The sequence below is a fragment of the Orcinus orca genome, chromosome 15 (assembly GCF_937001465.1).
Source record: "Orcinus orca chromosome 15, mOrcOrc1.1, whole genome shotgun sequence".
NCBI lineage: Eukaryota > Metazoa > Chordata > Mammalia > Artiodactyla > Delphinidae > Orcinus > Orcinus orca.
The window spans coordinates 21468963-21496024 of NC_064573.1; the positions used below are offsets into that span (position 1 = coordinate 21468963).

Genomic DNA, 27062 nt, shown 5'->3' on the forward strand with positions numbered 1-27062 from the left:
TCAACCAGAAAACAAGCCAACGCTTGAAATTAGGGAATAGAGAGACGTGATATGTGAGATGTTGCACAAATTCAAGAAAGAAATTAACCGCTTATCAAGGTCAATAGCTTCCCAGTTCCTGATAGGAAACATAACCATCAAATGTGGATCTGTGGGAAGCAGAACTGATTGGATAAATGGAGTTAACGCAACTAATAACCATCATTCGCCCATTCTTGGGAATGGCTAGGCTTTTACAAATAGGGCGGCCATTGTTGAAGAAAGTAACTCAGAGGCTGGGCCTAACAGTTTCAGCCTTTGAGATGCTGCTTGACCTTTCCATCCTGAAACTGATTCGCTTCAGCTAGGAGAAGGCTTTCAAAATCAAAATGCTATACACAGCCAAGGGCATGTTTCTTCATTCAATCAAGTGTTTAATTACATTGTTCATGGAAAGAAAGCAATGCTGTCACAGAATAGTCAAACCACACATGGCAAGCTTATAGTAATTCAAGGCCTAAAACGTTTAGAAGGTGGACAAGTCCATGAAAAAAAACCCCAATGCATTATTTATAGGAAGCTCAGCTTTGACTCATTAAAAAGAAAATACAGTGCCTTCTAGTTTTACTCCTTGACATTCATCATCTTTACAGGTCAAGTCAGTGGTACGACAGAAGGTGAAATATGATTTCCCCACTCCCCCAACATTTCTACAACAAACCAGAGGTAAAATTTTGTTAACCTCATGCTTCTCATAGATTTCATTACAGTAAAAAGCCTCAAGACTGCTTGAAAAGTAGAGATCCAAGTGCCAAGCGAAAACCCCATTTCTCAAGCAGTGGATGACCTATCATTCAAAGTCACTGCATTCATAACACCTCAGATAACATGTGTCCTCATCTAATCCATTTAAATGCTGGATTCGTGATGATAACTTAGTGAACCAAAAGGGAACAGTGGTTTGGATAAGGAGAATATGTTGAAGTTCAATTAAATAAAGTAAGATTTGTTTCTAACATTTGTCAACTTAGTTCTCATCACCTCTTCACCCTCGAATAATACTTAGATTTTATGTTTTCAGTTTAATTCTGTTTGGTCCCTGGGATGCTAACTTCCAGCAAGACAAAGTAAAGGTACCACGGAAGAGGATAATGATCTCCTATGTGTTAAGGAAAGAAATCTGATATTTGAAAATCTATTTGATAAATATTGGAGGCATTGAAGACTTAATGATGCTACGACCATGAGAAGCAATAAGGAGACTAGCAATGCCTTTGTTTTCCTGCCTGCTGAGAGCTGATAGAATCTTAGGCTTAATAGAGTCTTCTTGTGAAGTTATCACAGCGGAAAAATCCAACCTACATTTACTTCCACCTACATTCAGGGAGGAGCATCAATCATTTGTGCTTTCCACACTATTACATCATCATTATCATAACTGAGCACTAACCGAGGGAATAAAGAAAAAAATATTCTTGGCCTTTTTCTTTACACAGCTAACGGTTTCACTGCAGAGAGTCTTCACATGCATTAGCAAAAGAACACCAAGCTGTACATGATAAGTAAAAAATAGGAATTGGAATAGGAAGCAAAATTCTTTAAGGCATTACGGGCTTGAGTACACTGGGACTTTAGAGGTATGAGCGAGAAACCTCTGGGGTGACGTCATTGAAGAGGTTGGACATAAGGCAGCCCTCGGACAGTTTTTCTGAACTTCACTGATTAATGAGCACAACAGTCAGTACTGCTTTGAGCAGATTTGGAAGTCACATGAAAGAGCTGCGGTGGCACTGGCTGCTTCTCTTACCAACATTGCTAATTCATGAGCAATCCCAGCTCTTAGAATATGGTAGAGATTTGAGTAGGAAGGATGCTTGAATTAGAACTTCTGAAACTCTGACTTGCAAACACATAACCAGGGGATTTTGTGAAAATGTAGATTCCAAAGCAGCAGATCTCGGAGGAAGGCTGGGTTTCTGCATTTCTAACAAGCTCCTATGCGACGCTAATGCTGTGGGTCTACAGGCCACACTTTGAGAAGAAAGGTATTAGAGGACAGTTGGGCATTTCTGAGGCCTTGGAGCTAACTCTTTTCCTCCGCGCAAAAAAGAAGACAGCTACATCTGTCCAAAAGCCATGTCTCTTTCTCTTTGTGGAGATCATTTTCATCTTGATCATATCTTTTGTTCCCTAAATGATAAAGCAAATGTTTGAGGTTTTTGTTTTGTTTTGTTGCTGTTTTCAGATTTATCTATTTGCTTATTTGGTAAAAAGAAAACAGAGCTCAATATTTTAATGTGATGCAAAAATAGACATAACTTTTCCCAAGTTTCACAGTAATTGTATGGCAGGTAGAAAAAGAAAAATAAAAGACCAAGCAAAATGAATGAACAGTGGTTTATCCCAGAGGGATGGAATTATGGGGAAGTTTCCTTTTTCCAACTCAAATATTTCCATAATATGTGAATCTTCACAATAAGCACAGATGTCTTTTTAGGCAGAAATTATAATAAAAATAAGGATATAAATAAACATCAAATTTTGAGAGGGCCAGGTTGTCATCTCTACATGGCTGTCAGCTCTGTCATGCTAGTAGCATCACTTTGGGCTGCTGTGATCTTACATGAGACAAATTGGGCAACTGCATATTCTTCAACATTTGTAAGAAATAGAACAGAATCAGTCAGTTCTAAACTTTCAAGTTTTAGGATTAGTGCATTTTATACATGAATCTACTTTCCCATATCTAATCATGAGTGAAAACGATGCATTCTTACTAGCAATTCCAAACAGGTGCTTTCTCTTCTAGCAGCAGCAAAATAATAAAATGGTTCAGGAACTGAACATTTGTATCCAATTTCACTTTTGGCTTAGTTAAGCAAAATCATCATCCCCGAATAAAGGTTTTCAATGTTTTTCAAACAACTTTCCTTGCTGAGAGGGCTTTTTCATAAAATCATACAATGGTCCCTGATTTTTTTTTAAAGAAATATGATGCACCATCTCTTTAACAGAAAATTGGGTTATTGATTAATTGATTATATGCTGCTCACAAATGCCAACTTAAGCACAAGTAAGGAGAAGCTACTGAATGTTCATAACTCAAAGGCTGCAAGACCATGCTACATGGTTGCATTATTACCGTCTTCTATTTTAATGAAGACATAGCACAGCACTTTGTTGGCCTAATTTACACGATATATCAAAACTATGTGAAATGCCCCTACACTACAATGGGAGAGAAATTACAACGCATATGTGAATTACAGAGCTTAGCCTGGTTGTTAAGGTAGGGCATTAGCATTTCAAAGTTGTAGTTGGAATGTTAGTCTTTTATAAAGGTGGCAGTGGATTTCTTTTCAGAGGAAATTAAAGTACATAAAGCTGTCTTATAACCTGTTAGTGAAAACTGTGACATTTGAAAATGATTAACAGAAAATTGATTTTTTATTTAGATACTCAATAATCTAGAAGTGTCTAAATAATAAATGGATCACAGGAATATACCACCCACTTGGAGAGGAAAAATGAATATTATAAAAATAATAATATAATAATAATAACATAAACTATTTATCTAAGAATCACAGCATGAATTCAAGAATGTGTGTTTTGAAGCCAGGATTTGAATCATAGGTCTGCTATTCACTAGCATGGAGCCATGAGAAAATTAGCTAACATCTTGGTGTTTCACTTTTTCCACCTGTAAAAGGGCATAATATTAGGTCCTTCCTCATTGTTTTACTATGAGAGTAAATAATTTAATATGGGAATACATAACAGTTAGGACTGAGTGTGATTGCAAGTGACAGAAACCTCATGACAATGGTTTAAAACCAAACAGAGCAACAAGGTCCTACTGTATAGCACAGGGAACTATATTCAATATCCTGTAATAAAGCATAATGGAAAAGAATCTGAAAAAGAATATATATATAAAATAATATATATATATAAAGTTATATATATGTATAACTGAATCACTTTGCTGTACAGCAGAAATTAACACATTGTAAATCAACCATATTTCAATAAAATAAATTTTAAAAAAACAAATAGAGGTATTATTCCTTATATTAACAGGAAGTCTTAAAAGGAGCAGTCCCAAGAAGGTATTGTTGCTCAAGAAAGCCATCATGGACTCAAATTTCTTCTCATTTCCTTCTCATTGTCCTTAATAGGTGAACTAATGCAGAATGGCTATGACTTAGAGCCTCAATGCTGCTGTCCAGACAGAAAGGAGAAAGTAACAAAGAGGAAGGGGGTGGTTCTGAGGTCGGGAGAGTAAACTTTTTCCCAAGGAGTCTCCTGATTTCACACCATTCACCAGAACTATGTCACACAGACGATCCTAGCTGCAAGGGAGTCGGGGAAACAGTCTTTTAGCTGGCATACTGCTGAATAGAATGGAAAATATCCCTTTATTAAATAAGGAAATAGGTGGGCAATAAATATGTCATGCACAATACCTGCCATATCACTTTATTTTTTTAAATTATTTTCTCCATTGAAGCTCCTTGCTTCTCTCCTTCTTTATTTATTTATTTGGCCACACCGAATGTGGAACTTAGTTCCCCGACCAGGGAATGAACCCAAGTCCCTTGCATTGGAAGCATGAAGTCTTAACCACTACACCACCAGAGAAGTCCCCCTGCCATGTCACTTTAAACCACACACAGTCTCATAAATACTGGCTGTTATTATTATTCTACACTTTTGTACTTTATATATGCCTCAGGCTCAGTGAGACTAATCATGGTATATGCATCTGAAAACAGACATTTCTTTGCAGTGGCTCATTTACACAGGGGAGATTTAAGTACCACTTAAAGAAGAAGTTCCATTGGTGACCTGGAGACAGAAAGGCTAAATCTACAGGGAGATAAGACATGGGACATCTGTCCTCAAATCAGCCCTTCAACTGAATCTGAGTCATAGGTAGAGAAAAGTTACAGACCCTAGTTAAAAGAATTGTTGTCTTAAAGGGTTTTGTGAAACAAGGGACTCAGGCAACTTGATAAAGTTTAACAGAGAGGAAGAGACTATAGAGACACTCTGTCCCTGGACATAATGCTCAGGCACTGGAGAGGTTCTAGAGCTTGCACAGCCTTACACAAAGCAGCAAAGGCCAAATCCAAGAGAGGAGGCAGGACACCTGGCAGGAGATGGAAGCGCTGGGAAGACACAGGAGAAGTCCAGCAGGCATGCCAGACTGCCAGACACACATTGACGACACAAGGCCCCTCCCGGAACTCCTAAAAATATGCAAAGAAGGCACTGCAGGAGGCTGAAGGCCCGTTTTAGAGAGTGGGGAGCATTCGTGACAATGAGGAGTAGTCTAGATTGTGTATATGTTAACTTATTTAATCCAGACTAATACTAGTATAGTCTTGCTAGTTACCTTTTTATTAGTGCTTAGTGCCTGGGTCACAGAATATACGAAATAATTCACATGTATTTTCTCAAAAAATGTTATAAACACTGTCTGAATTAGGTATTCTTCTACTTTACAGATGAGGAAACTAAGCATAGACAGGTAGAGGAGTATCTTACCCCATTTAGAAAGTTCTAGGGCTGGAATCTACACTCAAGCGCCCCTGACTCAAAAATCATACCCTGAGTTCAAAGACTGGCTTGACAAATAGAGAGCTATCGTGGTTAATTTTTAGAGAGAATGTACAGCAAAATACGGTGGTTTTCAAAGTTAAGTGTGCATAAGACTCACCTAGAAAGTGAGTCTCTCTCACTTTAGCTAAAAATGCTATTCCCTAGTCCCCCCCTGGTATGTCCAGGATTCTAATTCAGGTGGTGTCAGGTGGAGCCTAGCAATTTGCATTTTAAAAGATGCACACATCACACTGATGCAACCATACTTTGAGAAAAGTGCTGGGATAATAAGGGTTATGGAAACATCATCTATAATTCTCAGAATAATCACACAAGAACGAAACTATCATCTTAGTAAACTATCATTTCTTAGTAAACTAAGAAATTAGTTTACTAGGATTAAGTATTCTGCTGGTTTTTCCACTCTGACAAAACAAAATAGGATGTTTTTAAAAATCATTTTTTTAATTTTAGAATAGTTTTAGATTTACAGAAAAAATGTGAAGATAGTACAGAAAGTTGCTATATATCCCATATTAAATTTCCTCTATCATTAGTAACATATTATTATGGCAGCTTTACTAAAATTAATGAATCAGTACTGATGTATTATTAACTAAAGTCCAGACTTTATTCAGATATCTTTAGTTTTTACCTAAAGTCCTTTTTCTGTCCCAAGATCCCACAAAAGACAGCATATTACATTTCATCATCATGTCTCCATAGGCTTGCCTTGGCCCCAACAGTTCCTCAGACTGTCCTTATTTTTAATGACCTTGATAGTTTGAGGAGTATTGGTCAGGTATGTTGTAGAATGTTCCTCAATTGGGGTTTGTCTAATCATGATTATACTGGGGTTATGGGTTTGGGAAAGGAAGTTCACAGAGATGAAGTGCCACTGTCATCACATCCTCCCAGGGGTACATGCTCTTATCATGGTTTGTCATTGTCAATGATGACCTTGATCATCTGTCAAGTTTCCCGCCCCCCTGCCCCGTAAAGTTACTCTCCCCCTTCCCCTTGCATCCTGTACTTTTTGGAAGGAAGTCACTGTACACAGTCCACACCGAAAAGAGTAGGGGTTATACTCCACCTCCTTCAGGGTAGGTTATCTATATAAAGTATTTGGAAATCTTCTGTGTGAGACATTTGTCTCCTCTCTTCCATGTATTTATTTATTTATTAAGGAATTTATTTATAGTAGTATAGTAGTATAGTATAAATTTATTTATAGTAGTATATAAATAGTATGTTTATTTTGTATTTTGAGTTATAATTCAAAATTACTTGATTTATTGTGTTGCTCAAATTGTTCCAGTTTTGGCCATTGAGAGCTTTCAGTTAGCTCCTGTGTCCCTTTGACACACTCTATCATTGTGCATTTTTCTTTCTTTCTTTCTTTCTTTCTTTTTCTTAAAGAACTTCCGTACTCCCTGGCACTTACATATTTCCAGCCTAAGTCTTAGAATCAGCCATTTCTCCAAGGAACCCTTGTTCCTTTTACTGGAGAATGCTATTAGAAATTAAGATTTGCATGCTAGATGTCATTTTTTTTAAGTACATGTACTTTTGGAAAACCAAAAAGACAGATGCCCTTCATTTTGTTGGGTTTTTGCCCTTGCTTTTGGAAGGTGTCAGATATAACTAGTGAGTAAATGAATTAAAAGTCAGAAGACTTGGGTTTTTCTTACAGAAATAGTAAGTTCTATGTGATCTTAAACAAGTAATGGACCACCAGTCTTCATAAGCTCACTCACAAAACACGTAAGAAGAATTAGCTCTTCTGCCCACTTTTTAGATGTATTGGGAGAGGAATTTAGATAATGGATGTGAAAGCCATTGGAAAATATAAAATATCAGACAAACATAAGGCAACAACATCATCATCATTCATGAATTATTAATTATCATAATCTTACATGACTATTTTTGGTGAAAGTACAAAGGAAGAGCTATTTAAGCTGAAAATTCTGTGCTGGGCTACCTGCCCTTTGGCTTTAAAAAGTATAGAAAATCTTTTATAGGCTAGCTAACACCCTTCATGCATTAGTAATAAAGGATTTTGGCATCTTGGACCAAAGTTTTCTATACATTTTTGAAGCTCTCCTAAAAGGAAAAGGATGGAAACATTGATTTCCAGCACAGACTTATTCCAGCAGTGCTGAGGCCTAAATTGGCTTTTGCAGCTACTACATCTCAGTTCAAAATGTGGTGCATGATGGGATCTGTCTTCTCCTGAGCACCCTGTCCTTCTGAGACCTCCCTAAAATTATTAGGAAACGGCTTGCAGATAAAACCTCTTCATTCTAAAATTACATTATTTATGCTGCCAAAGCTACTTCGCCAGATGACCGTGTCATTTCTCTCTCCCTTTTCTCCTTGGCTATCGCAGATCTGCTGCGGAAGAGGCTAGTGAAGCCATTGCTGGTGATGGGAACTGGTGGCCATGGCCAGTGGGTGGCTGACTCTTGCAAGTGAAGCGCTCACCATCTTTTCTCTTGTCTTCCAGAGCCTGGACACGTAAAGAAGTGTCCATACAGGAACATCCCAAACACCTTGCCCACCAGACTTGTCCTCTTTATTCATGAAGCCCTTCTCACAGCGTTTCTCTCTCTTCCTCTCCTCTACCTATACTTCTCAATCATTTGGTTCTTAATAATATGTTGTCTTGCAGCTCTCCTTGTCTTTTTTTTTTCATGTTTAAACTGCCTAGGTTTTATTTCCCCAAGCATTCTATTCATTCTATGAGAACAGTGGTAGTATGTAAGATGCTTTTTATTATACATCCAATGTTAAGAGCCAACAAATATGATAAATCAAACATGGTCTCAATAAACATCTGTTGAATGAATGGATAAAAACAAAAATAGCTTAGTGCTTACTATGTACCAAGGACTGTGATAATCCTTTAGTGTGATTCTCCTTGTTTAATTAACCCATTCCCAGTTTTAGGGATAAGGAGGGAATCATAATGAGGGTCACGAAGTTAAATCTTGGTAGAGCCAAGATTTAATTCCACGTGTGCAGAAATGTTTCGTGGCACTCATTCTTAGATTTGTGGTTTGGGTGTTCAGTTAACTTCTCTGAAACCCTGTCTCATCATCAGGACAATGAGACGGGCATATCAAACAATTACTGAAGTCCTTTCCTGCTTGACTGATGTGCTGAAACACACGAAGAACTGACCTTTTGACCTTTTCATCCTGGGTGCCCCTCTTGTACTCATCATCTTGTCTTGGCTTCCACTGACTTCTACAAAGATAGTATTTTGATTTTTTTAAAATAAATTTATTTATTTATTTTTGGCTGTGTTGGGTCTTCGTTGCTGCACGTGGGCTTTCTCTAGTTGCAGCGAGCGGGGGCTACTCTTCATTGTGGTGTGTGGGCTTCTCATTGCGGTGACTTCTCTTGTTGCAGAGCATGGGCTCTAGGTGCACGGGCTTCAGTAGTTGTGGCACATGGGCTCAGTAGTTGTGGCCCGCAGGCTGTAGAGCACAGGCTCAGTAGTTGTGGCACACAGGTTTAGTTGCTCTGCAACATGTGGGATCTTCCTGGACCAGGGCTTGAACCCATGTCCCCTGCATTGGCAGGCGGATTCTTTTTTTTTTTTGCGGTACACGGGCCTCTCCCGTTGCAGAGCACAGGCTCCAGACACGCAGGCTCAGCGGCCGTGGCTCACGGGCCCAGCCGCTCCGTGGCACGTGGGATCTTCCCGGACCAGGGCACAAACCCGTGTCCCCTGCATCGGCAGGCGGACTCTCCACCACTGCGCCACCAGGGAAGCCTGCAGGCAGATGCTTAACCGCTGCACCACCAGGGAAGCCCACAGGTGGATTCTTAACCACTGCACCACCAGGGAAGTACCAAAAATAGTATTTTAATTTTTTGACTCAACCCAGTCTTCAGGAATGGTTCTCCTAAGGAAAACACAGAGTCTATCCCTGGGATTATTATCTTGGAAGTATTTATACACCTATTTTGTCTTGTTTCATTTTCATACCTGTGAGTTGACAAATGCCCTAGATGCAGTAATAACAGGGCTTAAAGAGATAGCAAATTCTATAGACTTCACATACTTGCATTTTAGTGTTTGCAGGATTTCCTTGATTTTGAATTTTTTCCAAGAACTCTGGAATGGCGCCAATAAAATTAGTAAGAGTGCCATGTAAAGGAAAAAACAATCAAGCACAAAGAAGGGAAGAGGAGAATAAAATAAAATTCTCTGGAAAAAGCTGAGTACTCATATGAAATGTAATATATCCTTAACTGAACTTTGCATGGCTGTGATAAAAGTAACTTCAGATTCTGTGCAAACTTGAGAATAACCATTATATGGAAATCAATTAGTGAGTATTTGTTAGATAATTAATATGCACCCAGCATTATACGAGGCACATTAAAACAAAAGTATTAGACGTGCTTCTCCAATAAATAAATTATCCTACCATCTCCAATATATTCTGATACTGAAAATAAGCTGTTTCTGACAGTTTGGGGACCAGGTAGTTGGCCAAAAAAAAAAAAAGAAAACCTTCAAGTTTGGACATCAAATTTTATGTTAGCGCAGGTTTAGAGGGTAAGGACTTCTATGACCCAAATACAATAGCCAAGGCACAAGTTAGTTGTAAACCATCAAACGGGCACCCATGTTCTCTGATGGGGCCCCCTCTTAATAGGCCTTGCAGCCTGCCCCCACTTATTCTTCCATCTGGCTAACAGCATGTTGGCTAAAATACCACGACACTGCTGAAGACCCTTCAGAATTTTCCCCACTCCCATCCCCACCCCAGGTACCTAATTTAGGGTGACCAAACACTACAGTTTACCTGGGGCTGTCCTACTCTTAACACTGAAAGTCCTGCTTCCTAGGAGGCCTCTCAGTCCTGGGCAAACAGGAACAGCTGGTTGCCCCCTAAATGCTGCAGCATCAGGACCAGAGCCATCAAGCTCTCCCACAGGCCTATTCCTCTATGTATGTCCTACTCCCTCCGCCTATGAGTTTGTTCTCCTTCTCTTCCTTTAATTCATTCTTGAAGATTGATTAAATTATCTTTCCTAAGCTATAGGCCATGAAATGCATTTTTTCCCCGAGAGGCGGTTTCACCCTTCTATAAACAGAATTTTACTCTAGAGGGGAAAAAAAAAAAAACAGCAGCCTTACATAACCTTTCACAAAAGCCCTACTCATTTTCTACCAGGACCTGAAAAGGGCCTACATTTCATGGGCGAAGCAGAAAACTTCTCTCACCAAGAGGAACACTGGTGATTTTCATTCAGATTGATCCAATCTGCACAGCTGAACCCCCAGGTTCTCTTCTTGTAGAGTCTGATTTGGAGCACGCCAGTTAAAGCTCCTCTCTCTGCCAGACAGTGCAGAGCAAAAAGCTTCAAAACCTCGCACTGAGCTTTCTGTCTGTAAAGCTTTACTCTCTTCAAACACCTCAGTTACGCCCCTTCTCCCCCTACCACAGAGGCCCAGGCAAATGAGCATTTGGTCTGTTTCATGCCCTGAAGACCGTTCCCCATCAAACGATGAGCATCAGCATGGGGTCGCTGGCAGGGTCTCACTTTGAGCACCTGTGGGCTTTTAGCGTCAGACCCAAGAGGCAGAGGAGGGAGGGTGAGGATGGACTCAGGGCCCTAGTGTCCCTTTCGAGTGTCTGCCATTCTCCCTGCATCTGAGTATTTTTAAGGAGGAAAGGGGATAGAGGGAGGAGAAAATATGGAATGCAAAGCCGGAGACCCTTTTACAATGTGCCTTCTTCCTTGAGCATTGATAAGAAGGGAAAAGGCAGGTGGAAAACCCAGGGATCATTTTCAGAGCATTTTCAAGGGCCTTTAATCTCAAGGAAAATGAAACATGTCATGGTCTCCAAGAAATACATTAGCTGCTAAATTACACACCAGAAGGCTCTTGGATGTTGGTGTAGTTCGCCATTCCAAGACCAGTTCCTGAAGCTAAAGTCCTCCAAAGAAGCTTCAAACTAAGCTTAAACAAGTATGGATGGAACCTTTTCCCACTGAGATTTTTACAAAGAAATCGAGCCCAGGGTCACTTCCGTCCGTGGGTTTTCAGTCTCCTAGGGCAGTGTTCCTCAGTCACCTGGGATTCTCGTTCAGTTAAGTCGAGGTCTGGACTCACCTTCTGTTTTCCTAAAAAGATCCTGGGATATGCAAATGTTGCTGGTCCCTGGACCACACTTTGAATAGCAAGGTCCTAAGACACTGATTCTCAAACTTGGCTACACTTTGGGACAATCCATGCAGGTTTAGTAACTGTGTGTGCTGGGCCTCATCTCAGAGATTCTAATTCTAATGTACAGGATAGAGCTGGGCATTAACACCTAGCCAAGGTGAGAGTGTCTTCTTCAGAGAGAAGATTCTCAGGGCAAATTATACCTGGCACTGCACGTTAACCACTAGCCTCCAGGTGTTCATGCTAAGTAGATGCTGGACTCAATGGGTCTGCAGGAAATGGATGTGGTTAACCAAACAGGAGTTAAAGGAGGAGGTTAATTTGGATGAGGGATCCACAGGAGGTACGTCATACGGTGCCAAGTTTGATCAATATTGTACTGTGTCAGGTCTAACTTAGCTGAATCTGTTAGCCTCTGAATCTAGCAAAGGCATGGACCATGGACCACTAAACCATGACCCACTGAACAAAGCATGGGCTTGATTTCAAAATTTCTGTTAGGAGTCTGACATCTTATTTTATTTCTAAGTCTTTAAAATCAACTACAACAATGAAATTGAGGAGGGTTCTAGAGTGGCCTGCCCATGCCTGTGAAATCTGCTACATGTAGACTATTCCAGTATAAATCTAGCCCACAGTAGGATAATACTAAACACAGCTAGCCTTTAGAGAACATTTAAGGGTCAGGCATGGGAATGGATATAGTTTATCTAACTGTTGGAGTAAGTTTATCTCCAGTTTAGAGATGGGAAAGAGAAGTCAATTTTGTCTCCATTTTACAGATGGGGAAGTCGAGGTCAAGTCCACTAGCTGAGAGGCTTTCCCTCGCCAGGTTGTGCCACGTCTCTCATCATAACCCAAGACCACAGGACCATGCAGCCAACTCCTTTGCAGCTTGGCAGCAGTGGAGGAAAGGGGATGCAAGCTCAATGGCTTCTAAATGAGCTGCAACTTAAAGCTAGGAGAACACTCATCCATTTTTTTTTAAGGAACAGTAATAGAAAGAAAATGTATACAACAACAGGAGCATCTTGAAAAAATAAGCTGCAAAAATTTTTAAATCGTAGGTTCAGTTTCCTTTTTAAAAAAATCACCTAGAGTTATCAGGCGCACATTTCAAAGGAGGCCACGGGAAAACGAAATGTCTCCGTGCCAATCTTACTTGAATAGAAAAGGTGAAGTCCTGTTTCTCTCTGTTCAGTGATAGCTTTCAAAGTGGAAGTAGCCTGTTACACATGCTCATGAATAATCACTTGCATTCATCTAGCTCTTTACACTTTGCAAAGATTTTTTTACCCCGTGTTACATTGTGTCCACACAACCCCATAGGTATTTCTAAACATGTGAGATAGGTAGGTTCATAAACTCACACCTAATAGTTAATAAGAAAATCAGGGCAAGGATTACCTATGCAATTTGCTTAATTTTTTTTTTTTTTTTTTTTTTTTTTTGGCGGTACGCGGGCCTCTCACTGTTGTGGCCTCTCCCGTTGCAGAGCACAGGCTCCGGACGCGCAGGCCCAGCGGCCATGGCTCACGGGCCCAGTCGCTCCGCGGCATGTGGGATCTTCCTGGACCAGGGCACGAACCCGTGTCCCCTGCATCGGCAGGCGAACTCTCAACCACTGCGCCACCAGGGAAGCCCCTGCTTAAATTTTTAAATGATTGTGCTGAAACTAGAAAAAGGTCTTTGTTGTGAATTCATTTCAATTCATTCAACCAGTATTTATTAGTATGCGTAGCTACTACCTTCAAGAGAGGATCCAAGGGTATTCTCCAGCCTCAGCCAAGCCGTCATCATGATTAGTTCTCCTGGATCTGGTTCCACTCATCTTCTTTGAATTCACTATGCCTCCACCCACTACACAGCCTTTGCACTCACCCTTCTCACTAGCGTTTTCTCCCCTGCCTCTCCCTAAACATCCCCTCTTTAACCAAGTTTACTTATTCTTCGGGTGCCAACTACAACTTTCTCAGGGGAGCCTTCTTTGAGCTGGATCTGAGCTGCTGTCCTATAATACTCTCTTTCTTTCAAAGGCTTCTCTCATTCGAAATAATGGACTTATTAACATATTTATTTGATTAGCATTTCCATCCACTGCATTCAAAGTTCTATCACCACCTTAGCACAATACCTGGCACACACTCAATAAATAAGGAAAGAAAGGGTCATGGAGGTCTGGGGATGCATGTATAGCAATAGGCTGCCAGATCTGCCACATAAAACTCCATATCCTTGGGGCTTCCCTGGTGGCGCAGTGGTTGAGAGTCTGCCTGACGATGCAGGGGACACAGGTTCGTGCCCCGGTCCGGGAAGATCCCACGTGCCGCGGAGCGGCTGGGCCCGTGAGCCATGGCCGCTGAGCCTGCGCGTCCGGAGCCTGTGCTCCACAACGGGAGAGGCAAAAAAACCCCCCAAAAATCTCCATATCCTCATTCTTGCCAAACGTGAGCTTGGTTTAAACATGATTGACAACTTTTTACACTCCTTCCTTTTTGTTTTTGTTTTCTTTTGGTCAATCAATCTATGGATACAAGGATGAAAGAACTGGCTCTGTTACCCCATCTGGCTAGCATTAATATATTAATGATATAATGCATAAACATGGTAGTTGATATTTTTCAGAGTCTACCCTGCTTAGTTTGTGCTTCTTCTCTTAATGAGTACTTTGTTCTGCCTTGTAACCCATTTAGCTATGTCTGTGCCTGTCACCTTCTCTTAGTGATAAACTCTTGGAGGGCAGAGACACATTTAAGCCTTTCATTTAATTCTTTGTAACCCATAGTAAATGTTTAGTAACTATTATCTTGAATAAAAGTCTTAATCTTATTTGATCCTTATAATACCTCAATGATTTTGTCAGGCATTGATAGTCCTACCTGAAAAATGAGGACTTAAAATTTGAGAGACAAAATGTGTGTCCATGAATGACTGTACAATAAGGTAAACGCTATGCTAAATCTGTATTTCCTAATATATGACTTGGGAGAGCTTACTTAGAAGAGCACATTAAATTTGGGGCACTTGATTACCAGAAAGATATAAACAAACTAGAGGGAGTTCAGGTAAGAAAAATAAACATGATTAAGCTTCTGGAGAGGTATGAAGAAAGATTAAATGAACTAAATATTTACAGTCTGGTTAAGTGAGGACTCAGGGGGGAGGCAAGAATGATTTATGGCTAAAATTATCTAACAGGCTTCAGCACAGAAGACACAGAATGCCACTGAGGAGGGCAAACAGGAACCAGGAGCTGGGTGATAGGAGTGACAGGAGGCATATTTAGAACAGGACTATCCAAGATGAATTTTAAGAGGAAATTTTAACAGCAAGAACTGATATGCTGCTGAAAAGTTTCAAGGGAAACAGTGAACAAGCCATCCCTGGAGACATCTCAAACCAGAAGGGAAAATAACTAGAAATTGTCCTGCAGGGAACAGCTCTGCCCAGACATTAGACATGAAAAGGAAAGCTTTGCAGATTTTCTCTCTAATTTACATTCTTCTGGGATCCCAAGAGGCTGAGCAAAGATGTGGAAACAATGGATTGAGGACTCCGGGCGCGAGGGCTTTGCTTAAATGTCTCAGCCTTGGCTCACATCTCTAATGAGTCGGCACAGAGGCAACACCCCAGAGAAGCCACTGCTAGCATATCCAAGGCTTTATTCCATCCAGGGCCCTTCATTAGTCTGTCCCGTGGGAAGGGGTGAAACAATTAGGGACACCCCCCCCCCCCCCGCCAAAACTGGGACGTGTGCGTATGCCCTTGTGCAAGTATGGGTTTTGTTTGAAACCCACAGTCATATATGAAACAATGATCCTGGGCCTATGTACTTTACCATAGTGGAAACATACCCAAGTTCAAATGCCAGATTAGGATTTTAACTCATACTTGGTATCTGGCATTACAATTCTGTGATTTAGTCATCTTTGAGTTCTGTCATATTCAGGGGATTTATAAGGTTACTCAAATTAAGCCTGGCACCTCAGGATCCAGCTTCCCTGTAAGTGACATGCTGCATAGACACAATAAATAGGATAAAGCAGGATACTGACATGGCAAGAGTTACTCTAGGTAATCAACAATCCTACAGTGACTAAGGATCTCTCTTCCAGTCTAAAATAAGTGTTCATTCTGGAAAGCTGTTTAGGGAAAGTCTGGGCTAAAGTAGGCATGATACAGTATCAGGCAACAACTTCCTAAAAGTTAGATGACCAACTGCATCTAAACCTAAAAGCAAAAGTTGCTTAGTAGCAAAGACGGAATAACTACTAACAGTAATAGTATTGATGCCACAAAGCAAATGGCTGCTCAGTTGGAAAAACAGAATCATAGAACTACCTTGCTGAAATCACAAATGGCCAATAAATTTATGGGAAAAAATGTTCAACCTTATGAGCAATCAGGGAAATGCAAATTAAAACCACAGTGAGATGCTAATCCACATCCAGCAGATGAGAGCAAATTAAACACATGACAATACCAAGTACTGGTGGAGACATGGAACAAAGAAGATCGTCCTATGCTCCTGGTGGGAGTTTCAATGCAAAGTTCAAGGTAACTTGTCATTGTGCCCTAAAAGTAAAGATGCCCTTTCTATGACTCAGCAACTCCATCCCTAGACATGCACTCTGGACATGGTGGCAAATTTGTTCCACAGAACATGGATAAGAATGTTCATAGCAGTATTATTGGCAATAGCAAAATACTGACTTCCCAGAAGTTCAGCAATGGTAGATTGATTAAGTGTGGTTAATTAATATCATGGAATATTATACAGCAGAGAAAGTGACTGAAGTGTAGCCATATGCATTCTCACAGATGAATCTCAAATATTTAATGTTTAGCAAAATTACATACCAGAGAAGAATACACACATTATATTTATTTTATATGGTCACGTACAGGCAAAGCAAAATCATATGTTAAAGATTCAAACATATGTAGCAAAACTATAAAAAGGCAAGGGACTAATTAATACAAAATTAAGAAAAATGCGGGTGGGTACATGGGTTATTTGTTTCATTAAAATTATTATTGTGATCAATGTTATTATTATTAATTATACCCAACACTATATATATAGTATGCTCATAACGTAAATAAATCATATAATGTTGAAAACAGTAATATAACTAGAAGTTGTCTAGTCCACACCCTCATTTAACAAGGAAAAACATAAAGAAAAATGGCATCCAAAGTAACAGCAGATTTCAGAAATGCTACAAACCCATTAGTGAAAACCAATTAGCTAGTGAGAGACTCAGGACTTGATTTAGAATCTCCCCTTTTACTTTAGACACATCTCAACAAAACACAGTCACCTATCTCTCAGCAAATCAGAAGTAGAAAAGAGAAAAACTTCTTTGAAGAAGTCTTACGACAGGGGGAACTTCCAGCTGGATACAAACAAGTAGATAAATCGCATTCTACAAATCAGTAATAAAAGCCTTAGGAAAACAAAGCAATAGTCTGTGGCCATTTAATGGGAAATAAACAGTCCTCCATGAGGCAGTATCTTCAGAAATCATCCCTATAAGATCAGATAATTTAATAAGTGAGCCACAGTAATGCCTGGGGCTTCTTAAGGACAGGTTCAATTATGTTCTACATACTTAAAATGCAGCTAAGGGAGTGGATAAACATTTTTAAAGGCTTAAAAAATGAATAAAATCAGGAAATATTGGTGTTTAACAAGAAACTTCAGTACTAAGAAAACTAACTAGAGTAAATAACATTTATATTAACCATTTAATTCGTTTATTCTCTTATAAAAATGTTAAAGCCAATTTAAGAACATTTAAGATACCAGAGTAATGTTGGTATTGATAAGTTCTCTTACCAGGTTAAGATACACTAACGAGTTGGTATTTTCATTAGATTGTATCATAAAGATTCAGTTAATTCAGTAGAACATTTTTGTCCTAGGTATGCCCAAAAGTAGCCTTCTGGCAAGAACTAGTCTGTAACAGATGAGCAAAAGACAAGAGCAAAATCTCCAAATTGCAATGCGTGCCCGTCAAATCGCTCAGAATAATCACAAGTGGTATAAAGGGCTTTCCTCTCTTGAAACCGTGAAATGGCTGAACAAGCAAGAAGTCAGAGAATTTGGATGTGTGAAATTAAGCTAAAGTACCTCACAAAAATAAGAAGTAGGTTATAGGCACTGGGCTCAGAGAATTTAGGAAAGAAGATAAATTTCCTCACCCAGGTCATGTCATAACAATAAACTTTAAAAATATGATCAATAAATAGGGAATGATTTATATGTTTTCTGGTTGAACTATTCCCCCAAGAAATGAAAGCTGTGAATAATATGGTTGTTTCAAACTATTTATAAAAAAGCAACATGTACTAGTATAACCATTGGCAAATCACCATCAATAATGAAAAAGAAGAAATATATTCAATCATACACATCATTATGTATTTCTAAACTATACCATTGATAAGGTCAGGCATTTCTAAACCACCAAAAAAAAAAACATTACTTAACAGTTGAGTTAAAGAGGTCTGGTTTTTTTAACCTCAGGCTAAAATGTGTCAAAGAACTTTAAAACACTATAGTGTTTTGATCATCAATGAGCCAACCTAGATTTCTGTGTGTTAGCCCAGCACTAAAGCAGAGAAATAGAAGGAATCAACCATCTACTGAAGGAGGGAGCAAATTGTGGAATACTAAGAGGCGCTGTAATGTACCTTCGTGCTGCAATTATAAAGGTGTGTAATATTCTGCATTTTATTTTTTGCTGTTACCCGCTTGGCATGTGTAACATGTCATTTTATCTTGCATGTTTCAGTTGGCCTACAGGGAAAATAATCTGGACTGTTCATCCTTTTTTTTTTTTTTTTTTAATTGACAAGTTTAACATTTGCTTTACTTGAGGTCTTGTTTTGAAGGAAAATATCTTAAGTGCTTTGGGGTCAGTGCCATGCTACTGATTTTATAATACCCATTAAGAAGTGCTTTGATCTCTGAAAAGTAGTAACTTTGAAGAAAATTAAAGTTCTATTATTCCAAGCAGGTAACACCCTCCTGGAAAAAAAGCAGCATGCTGAGGTTGGCATAATCTACCCTCCCCTAGTGGTCATTTCTACCTCCCATTAATGCTCTACGAGCTCTGAAATTTCAATGATACTGGCTGAGAGGCCACTAGTTAGTCTCCTATAGTAAGAGTACCACTTAGCTGTCTTTAGAATTTACAGGTAGTTTTAACTTCCCAAAAAAGAAACACTCATGAAAATTTAAAAATTTGTTTTTAAGGCAAATCCCCATGACCTTGCAAAGTGTAGTCCAGCATGGTAACTGCAGTGCCTGTGGATCAGGACCTTGGATTCACAGTGAGAAAGGTTTTCCTGGGTTGTAGGAAGGGTGGCAGTGTTGATGCTATACAGTTTAGAGATCAGAGCTATAATTCTGTAGAGATAGGCTGGAGAGAAGCAAGCAGGCTGCAGAACAGTTCATCGGGCATCATGTTGGTATTTAATTCAGTGTGTTTCAATCAAGACTTAGTGAGATCCCAGGCTACAATTCATTAGGGTATAACTGTTGTGACAATTCACGAAACGCTTCAATCCTCCTCTTGAGTATCATAATGAAGAAACAGAGAAAAAAGAAGAAGATTCCACGTTTATGTTTTATGAATTGTAAATGTGCACAGTATTTATCACTCCACTTCAGGGATTATGGTATGTTTCCAGAACCAAGTGACTTTTTATCTTCAGTTAATTAATCAAGTAATCCTTGGCAGGCTTATGTCATTATTCCTTTTACTCAGGCAAAACAAAGGTTTCCCGAAATTTGCGTATACAGTTCATGTAAGAGATTATCATCTGAGGTAGGTTACTCTATCAAAAATTGATCATTTGAGCTAGTAGCTGTGTAACAAATACCAAAATCCAGCAATGTGTTCCTAAGTCAGTGCAAGTTTCTGAGCGCAATACAGGCCATATCTTTGGAAAGTGGGGAGATCCACAGCCAGGTCAGAAGAGCTCACTCACCAGTGAAATAGCACACTGGTTTCCAGAAGCATCTTTATGTATTTAGCACTAGCTCAATTCCCCCCCGAAGTCATACATTTGGGGAAGTGGCACGGAGGGTGAAAATGCTCTCTTCCTTGTATATGATTGGCTTTTAATATAAGCAAATGCCAGAAACAACTGCATCCTTTCCTCATAGAATTATTTTGTTTGGCAGAAGTATGACGAAAAAGAAATTTCACAAGCACAGTTTCAGATGGCAAATTTTCCAAAGAAAAAGTAAGAATATTTGCTTTAAATTGTAATCTCGGGGCCCAGTCTTCCATGGAAAGAAATATTCTGTTCAGAAATTCAGCACTACCTACATACATGCAGCATCACCTAAAGATAAAAAGTGTTTTCGTTGAGAAGTTAAGATTGAAAATAGAGCTTGTTTCCAAAGGAGAAAGATAGTACTAGATGACCCCACTACATACAGCAGGAAACATTCTGGGAGCAAATCATATGCATTTGAAGAATTTCAAACTATTGAACGAAAGAAGAAATGTAAGCCAGAGAGGAAGAAATCTTTCCTCTCATAAAAGATGCTTTTGAGGATAACTAGAATTCCCTTGGAAGATGCAGTGTCATCCTTTCCCTCTCCAGAAACAAGTAAAAATATTCCCTTCCACCTAAAAATCACCTCCTCAAATCTCATCCAGCTCCCCATTGGCTGAGAAAATCGTACTACAGCCTGTAAATATCCTGTACTCTGGGAGAAACTTCCAGCAGGGCTCATTGAAGAATTTAGACAGGATTAAACCTCTTCCTCTTCAATGAAAACAATAAGGAAGTTTGCTGAAAGGTTAACTTGCCCAAGAATAAATGTAAGTCATACACACTGGGAAGTTATAAATCTCTCCCCAGGGGAAAAAAAAAAAAAAAAATGCCTATCAGCAGCTCAAGCCAGCCCAGCTCTTAAGAACATTAAAGCAAATGCACTAAGCCTAATATATGCACATAGAACACATGTGGTGGCTGTTTCACATGCTTCATAACTCAGAGGGCAAGGCTGCTGTGTGGGAAATGGATGCTGTGACAGGTCCCTGGTGATTTATACCGCAGCACTCACAGAGGAGTGGACAGCTGGGCTGCCCAGGCGCCCTCAGGTCCTGCCATGCTCCACTCAACAGCAAAGCCAGATCTGGGGCGTCGGATCTGCTTTGGTTGCGGGGGATGAGAAAGATGTGGATAGGGGACGTAGCAAGCTTCATCTCACCATGTCCCGACGACATAAACGCGCACTGATGTTTTTAATCGAATGTAATCCAAACATATATATGAAGAATTAATTAAAATTAACATGTATACTTGCAATTGCATTCATTACCATCGAAAATTTTCATCTCTTCTGAGATGCCAGGACTCTACTTAGTGCCTTTGCTTGGGGCTCAAGTCAAATATATAAGAAGACAGCATCTTACAAAAAGCCAACTAGAAAAGCGCTAGCCTCCTCCTCCAACATCACTTCCCCATCCTATGCCAACACTGTCCAGGGATGCCCTTTGTTATGTCCTAATGATTTCACAAAAATCTACAGCAGTTTCAGACTTTATCTAGGAAGTGGGAAAATAGCCAGTGCTATTGTACTTGTCTCCATAATCCTTTGTCACCAATCAACAAAGTCTTTAAAAACATCCTCCTGAATGGGAATTTCACTGCCGGTAAACTAGACACTTGGCCTTATTAAGGGCACCTCCTACTGGTCCTTTCATAGAGTGAACTGTGCTTTCCTCATCATCAATTCCCTGCCATGTCCCTGAAGAGGGGAAATTGCTACTGGAGAAAGGAGAAACAGATTAAGGAGCAAAGATCAGAGTGATCTGAATTAGCAGTATCTCAAAACTGCACCATCCACTTTCCTGGGACTGGCGCAAACTACATCACATCTGAAAATAACACAAATGGATTTAGAGGTATAGAGGAGCTTAAAGATTGAGACCCACAAGCCTATCCACAGGCACTTCCCTTGTATATGTATCTTTTTGTCTGCCTTTTCAATCATAGACTTATCCCTTGAGGAGTTAATTAAAATAAAGTAATATATGGTCCTAACTTTCTAGACAAGAAACTTAAATAAGTGGGAAGGCGGACAATTAATTAATTTAGATATTAGTAAAACATATATAAATCCATCTCCATTCATTTATCCCCACCCTTTGCCAAAGACAGTTGGGAAAGGCTTTAAACTATTTTAGTGTAACTGACAAAATGTCATTGTCCATTTCTGCACACCTTCCTTGTCTAATGCAGTATTTTCAGCCCACGCATTTCAGGCCTGGCTCCATAGACTTTCTACCCAGCGAGGATGCCCCTCTAAACTTCCCCTCTCTCCTCCTTGGCCTTCCACCAAACTGCCCGAGAGCACAAATCAATCTGTGCAGAAGGAGGGTGCTCCTGGCTGCAGCATCTAGTGTCTGAGGGTAGCAGGAGGAAATTTTGAAGACACCTTTCGCGACTGCTTTACTGCAGGGATAGTCCCCCGCCCACCTTCTGGGAGTAATTGCTGAGGACAAAGCTCCGGGAGAGTGGAGCCCAGAGGAGGAGACCAGCCTGAGAGGGAGGGAGGAAGCAGGAGCTGCTGGGGGAGCGAATGCTGATACGCGTGCACCGCACCGGAACACACACACACACACACACACACACACATACACACACCCCTCTTGCTGGCTTGTGCTCGCTCGCTCTGTCAGGCCAAAGGAAGGCGAAGGGTCGGGTCGATGTGGATTCGCAGATCCCTACTCCTTTTCGGCCACGTCAAAATTTGGGGAGCCTCGCGCTTGAGTGTCTGAATCCCTAGCCACCGGAGAGGCACATTCCCCGCTGGGGCTCGCAACCCTGGACCGCGCAGCACTTAGCAGCAACAAGAAAGCCGGAGCTTCAGGTTCCCGAGAGGCTGGGGGCTTGGACACGGTTTACATTCTGTTCCCTGTTAATTTCCAAGCCACATGTTGGGGTGCTCCCACCCAACGCCTGGCCCCTGCCAGAGGCCCCTTTTCTCTGGGATTTGGGGAAAGGTTATTTCCGAAGGGATCTGAATGCTCAGCCAGTTGCTCTCCCCTTCTTCCCCGCCGGGCCCACTCCCTATACCCTAGTGTCCGTCTACACTTGTGGTGAGGCCGGCAAAACCAGTAGACTGTTATAATGAATCATTTTGTTCTTTTTTAAATTATTATTATTATTTTGGCCATCGAAACCTCCAGCTCCACGTTCGCAGACTGCCGCAGCCCTGAGCATCCCTCTGGTTCCTCTTTTTCCTGCTCTAACCCAATCCAGTACCCAAACAGTTTTGCCATTTTTAATTAGGAACTGTGCTTGCCAAGTACCAGGGCCAGGGGGCTGGTTCCCCAGAATAGCAATCATTTGGAGTTTGGAAGTGTCCTGGAGATATCTGGAGACTTAGCTTGAGAGCTGCATTCACTGTTAAAAAATAAAACAAAACACGCCTCCTTCCTCCTGGCAACTCTGCAGCCTCCTTCAGCACCATCGTCCCCTCCTCCAAAGTACCAAAACACATTAGCGTCCCTTTCTCCAATTCTCAATCAGCAAGTCTAAAAATCCAAACCAGAGATGCGTCATATACAAACGACTCAGCCCCACCATCTACATTCCACACAGACTCCCTCAAAGCCCCCCTGGAGGACCTCCTCCACTTGGCCCTGTTGCCCCAATTCCCCTCCTCCGTAGCTTTCCGAGGCTTTAAGGATCCAACCCAGTTCCTTTCAAGACGTCCCCATCACCTGCTTCCTCCCTGCCCCAGCCCGCCAGCTCTCCAAACCAATGCAAGTATTTGCAAAAGCAAAGATGTGAGAAGCACCAGATTTGTTAAAAAGCCAAGGGGCGCCCCTTTCCCCAGCTGCCAACATCCTCCACCCCCAGGGAAAAAAAAGTCTTCCCATCTTTTATCATCGGTGAGGAAATGGGGGACAGAGGGAGCTCCGAACATCTTGCCCTTTCTCCCTCTACCCCAATTCTACTACTCGCCAAAGGAAATGAGGAGAAGGAAAGGGGTGTGTTACGGGGGGCCGGCGGGTGCGAAGAGAAGAAAGGAAAGAACCTCTTACCGGTGACTTGGAGATGTGCGCTGAGCAGGGTAGCTCCGAAGAGTACAAAAGCCAGCTTGGGTACCCAAACACATCCAAGACTATTCTCCATATTTCAGCCAACACCTTCGGGGCCGGGGGTCCTGGGCAGCCGCAACACTCACACACATGCACTCACACACGCATGCACACATGCACACACACGCACACACACGCGCCGAGCCCCTTCGGCTTCCCCCTCGTCCACTTCCTCCACCTTTCTCCACCTCCCCTGCGCCTCTTCTGCCTCCGAAGCCTTTTTCCTCGTCCACTGACAGAATCAGCAGCAAAAAGAGGCAGCAAAAAGTTCCATTCGGTCCAAGAGATCTCGAGCCCCGGTAAAACCTCGGAAAACTAACTCAAGGAAACAGAGGGAACAAGAGGAGGGCAACTAGCTCTCCACGGGGCTTCCGAAACAGCAATAAACAGACTACCCAGGAGGGACCAAGACGAGACAGAAAGGAATCCTGTGGCTGGGCTGTGCATCCAAAGATTGACGCTGGGTAAAGTTGAAGAGAAAAATCCGTGCGCGAAACCTGGGGATGCTGTTTGGTTTTCCTCCAAGAGCCGAAGGGGACCTGGGGAGGAGAGGCAGGGCGCTGCGGGGTGGAGCGCTCTCACTTGTTACTGGGGTGTCCGCCAGTGGTGCGTGAGCCGGGAGTTGCAGCCGTACTATCCATTGATCCGGAGAAGTGGAGGGCCGGAAGGGAAAATGTGGAGACCGGAGGGAAATGAACAGGATCAGGCAAAGATTCCACGGGAAAGGGGGTGGGGGCAGAGAGATGCCGGCGAAGAAAAAAAAGAGCGGTCGGGGGAGGCTTCCAAGCAGCTGCATTCGCCTGGTCTACATATCAATGAGCAGGGATGCCCTCTGTGGGCAAAGCGTGGGAAGTCACTTTTGTCAATGGATCTGGCAAATACTGTAAGTGTCCGGGGGGTTTGCTGCTATTTCTTTTGACACTCAACCTTAGGGAATTTATTTTTGACTGTAAAATTGAGGGGGGTATTTAGGCTGGGTCAGATGGGCACGGTGCTTCCTTCCTTCTCTGCCTCCTTCCTTCTCTGCCTCCAGCATTACTGAATTTTTCATCTGGAAAGAATCACTTAATCCAACTCCTTCTAGGACAGGTGGGAAACTGAGGTCCAGAAACACAAGGGACAAATATCAGACTGCTATTTCCTGACACAACAACCAGGGTCCTCTTTTTATAGGATGTCTTATTTCACCTGTGTTCTCTCTTCTCTAGACAGGATTCAGTGCTTTGTTCAAACAATTTTAAAGCATTTACCATGCTCCAGGTACCCTGTTAGCTTCCAGGACATATAAATGTGAAGTTTAATAAGACTCAGATTCTGTCCTCCAGCGGTTGGTGATCTGTTGGGAGAGAGGCGTAAATAGATAATTATAAAATATCTTAATAAATATGATGGTCTGTGCAATGAGGAGGTGTTCCGGGAGAACAAGAGAGGGACTTCTCCAGTCCCTGAGACATGAAATGAAGCAAACACACGCAGGAGGAAATTTAGGAAGGGTGCACAGTGGAACCCTTTCAGGAAACTGCTTTAAGCTGACTTTCCTTGCACATCTTATCTCTACTGCAGGACCTCAAGCTCCTTTGAGAAAAGGGATTGTATGTCATTCACCTTTGAACCCCTCACAGATCTAGCAAAAGACTTGGAATGCTGCACGTGCCAAGAGATTTTTGCTGAATAAGTGAACTTACAAAGGAATGAACCTGGCCACAAAGGACGAAAAATAGAAATGCCACTCTGGTAATAGTTCTGTCTTTTAAGGAGCTGTTCAGCTGTAGGTTCTCTCCATTCCCCACTGCATTACATTGTCTATTCACTCTTTCTCTCTCTTCCCCAAACTTTCTTATCACCATCTCACACTTATTAGTTTATGAGAGGAGAAAATGTGGCTACCTATTCAAAAGAAGGGGGGAAAGCATGAAAAATACAGGATACAATCATCATCAGGAAAAGTCCCATGATACTAGAACTTGACAACAATGTTTCTAGATCATTAGCCATGTCCATCCCTTTCTGTCTTGAAAAAGTTAAGATAAGAAGTACCTGTAACATATAGACACTACCAAATGTAAAATAGACAGCTACTGGGAAGCAGCCGCATAGCACAGGGAGATCAGTTCAGTGCTTTGTGACCACCTAGAGGGGTGGGATAGGGAGGGTGGGAGGGAGGGAGACGCAAGAGGGAAGAGATATGGGGACATATGTATATGTATAGATGATTCACTTTGTTATACAGCAGAAACTAACATACCATTGTAAAGCAATTATACTCTAATAAAGATGTTAAAAAAAATTTTAAAAAGACACTTGGCAAAATTTGAATATGAGTGGTATATTAAATAATAGTACTTTAAGATATTAAAATTCCTCTATTTTATATTTGCATTGTATATAAAATAATATCCTGTTGTTTTAGAAGATAAACATACTGAAACAATTAGGGGTAGACATTTATGATACCTTTAATTTACTCTAAAATTGTTCAGCAAAAAATATGTATACACACATTCATACACACACACAAAGTAAACGTGACAAAAGCGAATAATTGGTGAATGTAAGTGAAGAGAATAAGTTTATTAAGCATTCTTGCAGCTTTTCAATTCTTTTGTAATTTTTTAAATTAGAAGTTCAAAGAAAGATTGAAAGAAAAAAAAAGGACCTGTGATTTCCAGATCAAACCTCCAGAAATAACTTAGATGGATGGGTCCTTTAGAATGGAACGGAACTCTTTGGTGATCTCCAAATTTCTGAAAATACTCAAAGCTTCCCTTAGCTGAGGATGAGGTAACTGGAGATACAGGCTCAGGGTCTAGAGCAAGGATCTTTAACTCGGTCCATGGACTCTTCCTAGAAGGTCCCTGCTGACAAGTTTCAGGGATTTCATGAGTAACCTGAAATTTTATGAAAAATGATTGACTTCTGTGCTTATGATCTTTTTTCCTTAGGAGGGAATATTTAGCTTTCATTAGATGCACAAAATGAATTCAAGCATGCCCTCTGCCAAAATGATGGAAAGAACCACTGGTTTACAAAGTATGGTATGAAGAAAGAGTTGAAATCTCTTCTGAGAGAGTGATGAAGTCCTCTGTTCTCTTCATCAGTAAAAGAATGTCCACAAAGAGTGGGAGGGTAGGAACCAAAAA

At 41.0% G+C, this 27062-nt stretch overlaps 1 protein-coding gene across 1 annotated transcript in view; it reads right to left on the reverse strand.

Moving 5' to 3' along the window:
• The window catches only part of LOC125961283 (netrin receptor DCC-like), a 393835-nt gene extending 369399 nt beyond the window's left edge, over window positions 1-24436 (reverse strand). Inside the window, exon 1 of the mRNA XM_049698141.1 lies at window positions 23866-24436. Within this exon, the coding sequence (XP_049554098.1) occupies window positions 23866-23956 (91 nt within the window). The 5' untranslated portion in view covers window positions 23957-24436. The remainder of the gene's footprint in view (window positions 1-23865) is intronic.
• Window positions 24437-27062: the final 2626 nt, after the last annotated feature.